At 39.2% G+C, this 10,000-nt stretch overlaps 2 protein-coding genes across 2 annotated transcripts in view; one reads left to right on the forward strand and one right to left on the reverse strand.

The window, feature by feature from the left end:
• Nucleotides 1-10,000, reverse strand: part of LOC135206003 (putative neural-cadherin 2) — an 87,465-nt gene that overhangs the window by 28,795 nt on the left and 48,670 nt on the right.
• Nucleotides 1-10,000, forward strand: part of LOC135205985 (neural-cadherin-like) — a 21,447-nt gene that overhangs the window by 11,271 nt on the left and 176 nt on the right. The window contains exons 5-7 of the mRNA XM_064237155.1: nucleotides 903-1,040; nucleotides 1,681-3,005; nucleotides 9,948-10,000. The exon at nucleotides 9,948-10,000 is cut by the window's right edge and continues 176 nt beyond it. Of these exons, the coding sequence (XP_064093225.1) occupies nucleotides 903-1,040; nucleotides 1,681-2,001 (459 nt within the window). The 3' untranslated portion in view covers nucleotides 2,002-3,005; nucleotides 9,948-10,000. The remainder of the gene's footprint in view (nucleotides 1-902; nucleotides 1,041-1,680; nucleotides 3,006-9,947) is intronic.

Genomic DNA, 10,000 nt, shown 5'->3' on the forward strand with positions numbered 1-10,000 from the left:
ATGTTTACATTCTTCATATTTTCTTACTTCATTTTAAAATCTCTGTTCGTCCTGTTGACAGATAGACGGACGTACATATATATACACGTGAGGTAAACAGACAAACACTCGCACACATGTATGAGAGAAACAAACACACTCGTAGATGTGAATAGAAAAACTAACATACTATTCGACGCTCGTCAGATGTTGACATTCTTCATATTTTGCCTTTCTTCGTGAACAATTATGTTCATTCTCCTTTCTCATTTTTCATTCTCCTTTTCTCAGTGTTCATTCTCCTTTCTGATCGTTCTCCTTTCTAAATGTTCATTCTCCTTTCTTATTTTTCATTTTCCTGTCTCAGTGTTCATTCTACTTTCTCATTTTTCATTCTCCTTTTTCATTTTTCATTCTCCTCTCAATATTTATTCTCCTTTCTCATTTTTCATTCTCCTTTTTCATTTTTCATTCTCCTTTTTCATTTTTCATTCTCCTTTCTCATTTTTCATTCTTCTTTTTCATTTTTCATTCTTCTTTTTCATTTTTCATTCTCCTTTTTCATTCTCCTCTCTCAATGTTCATTCTCCTGTCTCATTTTTCATTCTCCTTTCTTAATGTTCACTTTCCTTTCTCCTTTTTCATTCTCCTTTTTCATTTTTCATTTTCCTCTCAGTGTTCATTCTACTTTCTCATTTTTCATTCTCCTTTCTCTTTTTCATTCTCCTCTCTCAGTGTTCATTCTCTTTTCTCATTTTTCATTCTTCTTTCTCTTTTTCATTCTCCTTTCTCCTTTTTCATTCTCCTTTTTCATTTTTCATTCTCCTCTCAATGTTCATTCTCCTTTTCTCATTTTTCATTCTCCTTTTCTCAATGTTCACTTTCCTTTCTCATTCTTCATTCTCCTTTCTCTCATTTTTCAGGTGGAAGCGAGAGACAGGGACAGTCTCGATTACCAGGGTCTTCTGTATACGGTCCGAGGAGACGGGGTGGACGGGTATAGGCCAGGGGAGGCCTATTTTACCGTAAATTCCCTCACTGGCGAACTCATACAGCAACGGGTGAGCTAAAGCAGTGGATTGTTCACTGTTCTAAACACACTTAAAATGCATACATGCATATTAATTTCTGGGGGCAGTGTTCATCATAAGAAGGACTTTAGAAAGGTGGTTTAGTCATGTAGAGAGAAAGGGATTAGCTTCATAGAGGTAAGAAGAACTAAGTGAAATCCGACCGGAATAATGTTACAATAAATCAGGTGCTGGAATGCCAAACTATTGATGAGGCTTCCCTGTAAATGCATAAATTGGTTTTCAGTCTGATAAGTATTCATCAGGTGAGTTTTATTAGTTATTTTGTAGTTAGGAGATGTATATCACATTGCTTTTTTTTTTATTTCCCATCTACTTACACGTACGAAGTAGTATGGCAATACTTGTTTTATAAACTTCTAAACTCGCACATGTTTGTATGTTTGTATATAATATATATATTATATATGTATGTATATATGTGTGCATATGTATATTATATATTTTTTATCCATACACACATACAAACGTGCATGATGTATGCATTTATGTACATGTGTTTGGAAGCATTGCCACACTACCTCGTACGTGTAAGTAAATCTCAGTATACAATATCCTGCAAAGGATCCTGTCCTGGGTCCACGGTCTGATATATGACTTTCATACGCAGGCCCTCGATCGCGATCCCCCCGAGGGGAAGTCCGTGTGGAAGGTTCGAGTGCAGGTCCGCGATGCCAGGCCCTTTGGAGTCGACCTCGAAACAAACGAGGAGTCGTTCCCCCGAATCATCTCTCGAGTTTCACCCTCGGGTCGCTGGATGCGCCTGGGATGCAAAAACTCCCCTTCGGAATGTGGGGAAGGCGGAAAAAGAGGGGAGAGAGTGAAGGTAGGATTGAGGGAGACGGCGGAAAGGGGAAAAGAGATTCGCACCGAAGGAGATCTAAGGAGGAGCAGAGGGAATCGACCAGAAAACCGAGGCAAAGGTCAGTGAGGAAGAAGGCGAAAAATCTCGTAAAAGAAAAACAATGCCCGAAAAGATTCCCCGCCCGTCGCACGCGGGGCGGGGAGAACCCCCCCTCCGCCGAAAGGAGAAGGGTGGAAAATGGCGAGAAGACGCGTCGCGAGAAAAGATCTAATGGCCAACGTATGTTCCCGAGGGGCCATTTCTCTGATGCTGAATGGAATGAGAGAATTATACATTCCAATAAATTCTCCCTGAGCCATAGAGGATTTCGCCTGATCACTTACACGCCAGACGAAGCCGAAGGAAAAGAAGAAGAGGAAGAAGAAGAAGAAAAAGAAGAAGAAGAAGCGAAGCGACGATCGCATCAATTCTCCCTCGCTCACATTCGTCAGTTTCTTTCTGCAGTCGAGGGGGATAAGCCAGGGGACGCCGCCCGCCAGAAGAAGAATTGTCGCGAAGTGGCAAATGAAAGAGAGACGAAAAAGGGGCGTTCTAGCGGAACGGGTCCGAACGGCGGCGGGAAAGGCGAAGAAGAAGAAGATTCAGGATCTCCCGCCGGGAACGTGCCTGACGGTGCGACTCGATCTTCCAGCGAAGGGACGACGTCAGGCGCAGGTCGTAAATCTTGTATTACGGACAGCCAGGCGAGGAGAATGAAACCAGAAGTGAGGCGGCGTGTTGGAAAGAAGAATGAGAGAAACAACGACGCTCTTCCTTTCTTAAAGAGGAGGGAAAGGAGAGTAGTTCCCGATGAGACAGTCGACGACCCATACCAGTCGGAGGACAGTGTGGAATTAGAGGGCGACTGTTATTTCAACGACCCTTACCACTCGAAGGGCAGGAACGTCACGGTGGGGTCTTCCGACCCCTGGTCCAACGCGGACATCAGCGCCTACGGCATAGGAGGCAGGACAGGGCGCGTTCACCTGGTCGAACCACTGTCACGATCGTCGTGAAGGACATTAACGATAATTCTCCCATTTTCCCAAATGCCTCCATGTTTGCCGAAGTTCAGGAAAATGGACCCATAGGTGAGTATTGCCGCACGAAAAAAATAATTTGCTTTCTATTTATAGTTCTAGGATTTAGCCATACTGATATTTATATAGTAATGATAATTCATAAAGTCGCTTTCACCAAAAGTACTAAGTATTTCGTTAAAGTTCATGAAAACAGTTCATCTCTTGGTGAGCACTTCTGTATGATTAGATGTTTCAATCTGCATTCATAAAACAATTTAATTTCTTGGCTGATTAAAAGTTTTATGAGGTCACTTTTATCAGTTGGTAAATTGCCCATTAGGATAAAAATTACTCGGATTGTCTAAATTCATTCATAAAGTAGATTGAAGTAAATTTGACTCTCAGCCACTATCACTAAGTATGAAAGCGCAGTGATACAAAAATCAAATTCTTCACAATTCATAAATTTGAATTCATTCAGCACTTCATTTCCTTCATGTCATGACAATCATTCATGATTGTAACTAGCTTTTTTTATTCCTTGCGCCAATATTGTACCTAAGTTGCATCATGAATTATTGTCACGAGCATTGAAAGTTTCAAATGAGATATATTCTCTAACCTAGTAGATAATTTAGTTCTCTGACTGCATTGTAAATAATTTCCCAAACGCACAGTTGTCGAGAATATGCGTCCTGTGTTCTTGTGCAATTATTGTCAATTATGCATCTTCAGTGTGTGTTGCATTGGACTTTCACAGTGAGATTATTCCAGGAAGGAATATGCGAACTAGCCCTAGCATTATTTAGTAATATCGTTATGTGCACGTATGTATGTATGTATGTACTTATGTGTGTATGTATGTATGTGTATGAACAAAGATACATGCTTATAAAATCTGAATAAAAAAGGGCTTTATTTGGTTCAAAGCTACTTTTATCGTTTACGTTAGAATGTAATAAGCCAAATATTAGCTACATAAGTTATGGTTATTGATACGAAGGAGGACTTGTATTATTATTATTGCTATTATTATTTAGAAGGAGTGACTCTTTTAGAGCAGTGTAGTTAAAAACAATTGCTATTTCAACGGCTTTTAACTTGCAGATAGTCCTCTCTATTCGGTTTCATATTAGAAACACTTTTTCTGTCTGCGGGGTTAGAAATGAGTAGTTAAAGTTTCCAAAAGACAAATTGGCAACGCTGTTCTGCGTTTTCTGTTTAGAATAAACAACAAGAACAGAATACCTTTCGCTTTCCTTTGGAAATTTAGTATTCCACCAAACTACAGACGAAAAGAATATAATAAGAAGAAGAACAGAGAAGACTCTCTACAAGTAAAATGCCGTTGGAGCAGCAATTGAATTATTATTATTATTATTATTATTATTATTATTATTATTATTATTATTATTATTATTATTATTGTTGTTGTTGTTGTTGTTGTTGTTGTTGCTACGGATGAAACTGGCAGTAACGTTAACCTACAGTCACATATTGTACTCCTAAAAATATACGAGAGATATTTCAATTACAAATAAGTAGAGACGAGAGAGAGAGAGAGAGAGAGAGAGAGAGAGGAGAGAGAGAGAGAGAGAGAGCCAGGGATAAAACTGACCCATTAAGACAGAAAAGAAAGGGAAAGTAATGGGGGAGAGGGAGAAACGATTACGGAAGAAGAATAAAAGAAAAAGGGGGAAGAAATGGAAGGAAGTGTGCTGCAATAAGAGATAGGAAAGGCGATACCTTCGAAACTTGCCTTTTAACATTCTGCTCTCTCTCTCTCTCTCTCTCTCTCTCTCTCTCTCTCTCTCTCCTTTGCTCCGGAGGAATTCGAGTGGATATGAAGACATGGCAAAAACGTAAGAAGAAGAAGAAGAAGAAGAAGAAGAAGAAGAAGAAGAAAGGTGGGAAGGAAAAGAAGGGAGAATTCGAGGAGAAAAGCGAATGGGAAGTCTTGGCTCTTTCCTCTTCCATATTTCTTCGGATTTGGTTCTTCCGTCTCTGATAAATACCCGAAGAACGAAGAAAGTCGAGAGCAGAGCAAAGGCAGAAGGACCTTCTTTAATCGCCTAATATTTTCACTGCCTGTTTGCGTTCGCTTTCTGTAACACGTAATGTTTCCAGTGGCTGGTTCGGTGTTTGTTAAGTCATCGTCGAGGAGGAATGTTTTGGTTTCGCGTTTGATTCGTGATAGGTAATCGCGGTTCTATTCAATTGCTAGTATATATATATATATATATATTATATATATATATAGATATATATATATATAATAATACATATATATATTATATATATATATATGTATATATATTGTGTGTGTGTGTGTGCGAGTATGTATGTATGCATGCATGTATGTATATAATATACGGATATATATTTTTAGACAAATGGAAGAGAGTCCGGTATCGTAGAGGCCTACATTTTATTGACCCACCTGTGTGTGTGTGTGTGTCTGTGTGTGTATCTTGGACCATGTTCGCTTTTCTTAAGAATAATTACCATTATAAATTTCATATAACATATCTGACTAATAAGACAAGAAGATGTTTTCTGGTCCGAAAGCATAACTACCCTCTTATGTGAAAGCTGTCGAATTTTTCATTTTAAATGAAGAATTAGTCACAGCCTGTGCGAATATGCTCGCAAACATTTATTGAAACACTGATGAAGGAAAAGAGAGGTAAGGCTTTTCCGGCCCAACGACATTCTACGATTTTGTGATGTGTGGCTTTAATTTCGTTTCGTGGAAACAAAAATGGGCGCAGTCGTAAATGTTTTTTGACTTGGGCCTCTCTCTCTCTCTCTCTCTCTCCTCTCTCTGAGTGCAATAAGCAATTTTAGGTTTCACGACAGAAAGCGAAGTGTTTATGCCTTGAAGAATAGAAGGTGTCTTTTCTGAACGGGCAAAAATTGGCGTTGGTCACTAGTGAATAATGCCCCACTGGCAGACTGTATTAAAATGTCCCTTTTTTTTTCTTTCTTCCTCTCTTTTTTTTTAACGTTACGCCATTCTTTACGTACTTCCTTGACTTGGTCCGTTATTGGTTTCTCTCTCTCTCTCTCTCTCTCTCTCCTCTCTCTCTCTCTCTCAGTGATCGATATTATTACTCTGTCGCTGATGCTGAAACCAGCAGACTAAATGCTCTGCAATTATGACTTCTGCCTCTGCTATTAATGTTTATAGCTGTCTGCTGCTACAACAATAAAACCTGCATAACGAACGCCTCTCTCTCTCTCTCTCTCTCTCGTCTCTCTCTCTCTCTCTCTCTCTCTCCTCTCTCTCTCTCTTGTTTCCTGAAACTGAGCTTCGTTTATTTCTCGTTTTCTATTGCCATATTATGAAGGAATGGACATGTAAGCTAGGTCATTTTGTGACTATATATACATATGTATAATACATATTTATACATAAATACACTTTTATATTTTATATATATATATATATATATATATATATATTTATATACACATAATTCTTGATAAAAGGAATCGCTTCAAGTGACGTATATGTGAAATGTACATATTGGTCACAATACATATCTGAAAAGAGAGAGAGAGAGAGAGAGAGAGAGAGAGAGAGAGAGAGAGAAATGTTTGCTTTCTTGTTTGAATTAATATATAAAGGCCTATTTTACAACAAGCTGATCGAGATCATGAAATTGTGAGGCCTATGACAAACAAAATGCTTTCATTATTTAAAACATTACCTGTGACGTTTGCGCTGCATATTTTAAAAATTTCTTTATTATATCAAGAGAGGCTGGACTTGTCAGATATCAAATTTGCGTTGCTCAACTAGAGGGCATTGAAATATATATATCTTCTCGTGTTACTGTCGTAAAATTACATAGAGCAAGTATGAAGTTATAGTTATGACTGGATATATTGTCCTGAAGAGTATCCATGTTCTGTGTTCACCGGAGACATGAAGGTCTGCAGAGAGATCAGTTGAAGCTGAAGAAAGACGCACCCAAAGAATTTTGAACTCTAGTTAAAGGTTGATGTAGTCTGTCGTGCTCAGCTTGTCAGATTTCACTCAAACTCGATCAAGTCGGGCAAAGTGACGCTCTTAACATCCTTTGTCTTCCATCTTACTTTCCCCTTTATCCTAACAGTTGTTTCATAGTGCAACTGCTTTGAGGTTTTCCTCCAGTTACACCTTTCAAACCTTTTTTTACTCTCAATTTCCCTTTCATCGTTGAATGACCTCTTAGGTCCCAATGCTTGGCCTTTGACCTAAATTCTAGAATGCCATTCCAATTTGATCTCATTGGTTCCAAGGCTTGGCCTTTGATCAACATTCCAGAACCGTATTCCGACTTTACCTCATAGGTCTCAGGGCTTAGCCTTTGACCTAAATTCTAGAATCGTATTCCAATTTGACCTCATAGGTCTCAGGGCTTAGCCTTTGACCTAGATTCTAGCAATCGTATTCCAATTTGACCCCCATAGAACCTAATTCTAGAATCTCGTTCCAATTTGACCTCATAGGTCCAGCGCATAGCCTTTGGCCTAAATTCTAGAATCCCATTCCAATTTAAGCACATAGAACCTAAAATTCTAGAATTTCATTCCAATTTGACCTCATAGGTTCCAGCGCAGCTCTTCTAGAATCGCATTCCATTTTATCGTTGTTGATACCGACAAAGATTAATCTACTGTGATGAACGGTGCTGGAATCGACACGTGAGATGATGAAATTCCGAAAGAAAAATATCACCCTGTTGGGGTTTGTCAGTAGGCCAAAGAATCTCTGATATTTATGCACCGAGGAGCGAGGAGAGCTTCATCCCTTCAAATCCTGATGGATTGTCCAATAACTTAGGGCGAATTCTAAAGGTTATATGCCTCTGGAGATGATTCAGTTTACTTATTCTGGAATAGAGAAGGATTAGGCTGGATGATTTGTCTCTGTCACGCCATTCTTGCAGTACTCTGGTTTGAGGACCCAGATACTTTAACTAGAGGAAGACAAATTTAAGACGATTTAATGGTTATGTAAATAAGGGCAAAGTCCTGGCCTTTCCTAGGGAGGGTAGAGAAACAATAGGTAATTTATAAGGTTTTAATGTCCGTGTATTCTTGGGAGTTTGGTAATAGATTCGTTTCAGCCGATATGCGTTGCAGGAGCCATGATCAGTTTTCATTCTTGTAGGAAGGGAAGGCTTGCCAATAATTCTCGGAAAATACCACACAAATTATGAAGATAAGACTATAAATTCTAACCTGGACGGCGGTTAGATTTATTCTCTGTGAGACGCACGCGCACGCGCGCACGAACCGAAGACAAAACTCCACAAGAGTGCTTTAGAGCGCATGAAAGTTTAGTAGTTGTAAGGTCTTGTAAGCCCTTAGGAAATACGCAAGTTTTAGGAATGTCAGTGATCATTTGAGAGCGCTTGAATGTCGCTTGGGTGATTTAAGAAACGCGTCGTTTTCCATTTTAATTGCTGATTCTGATAAATGATCCTTTTTCTTTTGAATATATCAACATTAACATTCACAGTTTGATGGTGACGTGAGGCTTTTGCTGGACCGTGCAACAGAGGAAGTATAGGTACGCGTTAATAGAAAAGGAGAATAAAATCAATAGATATAGTTGCCCCATAAGGAAATCATCTTGTTACTATACTCGGTTTTTTTCCATCTGTCCATCCGCCTGTGGTGTTTGCGTATGGTAACACTGCGTCCCGGGCTTTAGATAGTTACATTCAGCTTACATTCAACACTAATAACAATATCCTATTTCGAATATTAACGGTGTAATTCGCATACAGTAAATTATTAAAACACCTTTCAGTTGCAAATGTACACCCAGATATCCTTTTATTTACCTAAAACTTACACATAGCGTAACTATTTAAAGCCCGGGACGCAGTGTTACCATACAAAAACACCACAGGCGGATGGACAGATGGAAAAAAACAGAGTATAGTAAAAGTAATAAGCAGAGATCAGCAGCATACGAAGGCTCGTTGAGCGACTGATGATACCTTGGCTTTAAGGAAACACGGTGTGGCATTTTCATCTTGCGTTTGTAGATCGCTTTGGTAGTTCCCTGTTTCCTTTATTGTCTATGAAGAAACATACTTTGCCGTGCTTTATTGAAGGAAAAAATTGCTCTGATGGATTCGCCGGAAATCATTCGGTGGTCTGGTTAAATGACAGAATAATTAGATAAATGTCAGAATGGACAAAAAGGCAAGCATGAATAAAAAAATGGCTTTAAAAATTCGGTACAATCCAACTGACGTTGAGATATAAAAGCTAGAAGCTTTCGTGGAAGTCCCAATCCTCAAGGGTTAAATTTGCATTTTTCGGCAGCATATGGCGCAAGAGGAAAGACTAACCAAAGCTTTAGCAAAAAGGACTAGTAACGCACGAAAGAAATCGGTAGTCGCTGAAAAGAGAAGCAAACCCAGCGAACGGTTTCTGATCAAAAATGTTGGATGACTGAAATCGTTCAGAGCACGGTATTATATTTATGCGAAACTTAGACGTGGGGAAAAGAGCCGCTTTAAAATGTACGGGTTTTGCCATTGACCAAAGCGACAAAGGACTGGAATGGAAGAGTAGTAGTAAGACTGAATTACTGACAGGAGTCAAAATATTGCTTAACTTGGCTCAAAGGAATGGAATGGAAAGATTTGGTGGAGTGAGTCGAACATTAAAAAGAAGTTTAGGTCGGACCTGTATTCAGAGTTAAAAGGAAAGTTAGAAAAGTAACGACTGGCGTGAAAATGTGGAATACAAGGACGGAGATTGGGAAAACGGATGAAATAGCATGATAACTGAGAGGACCGAACAGTCGTAAGAAGTGATAAAGGTAAGAATTAAAAATCGTGGGGAATGAAAAGACAATCTAATCCAAAATGTTTCGTGAGGATGAGAAATTTTTTCGCATGATTCTGCACTTCACCAGTTGATAATGTAACTGATTTAGTAACATCTCTCTCTCTCTCTCTACTCTCTCTCTCTCTCTCTCTCTCTCTCTCCAACGGCCAGACCTCCCCGTCATCACGGTATCCGCAACCGACGTCGATGATCCTGACGAAGGG

The sequence above is a fragment of the Macrobrachium nipponense genome, chromosome 29 (genome assembly GCF_015104395.2).
Source record: "Macrobrachium nipponense isolate FS-2020 chromosome 29, ASM1510439v2, whole genome shotgun sequence".
NCBI classification, from domain to species: Eukaryota; Metazoa; Arthropoda; class Malacostraca; order Decapoda; family Palaemonidae; genus Macrobrachium; species Macrobrachium nipponense.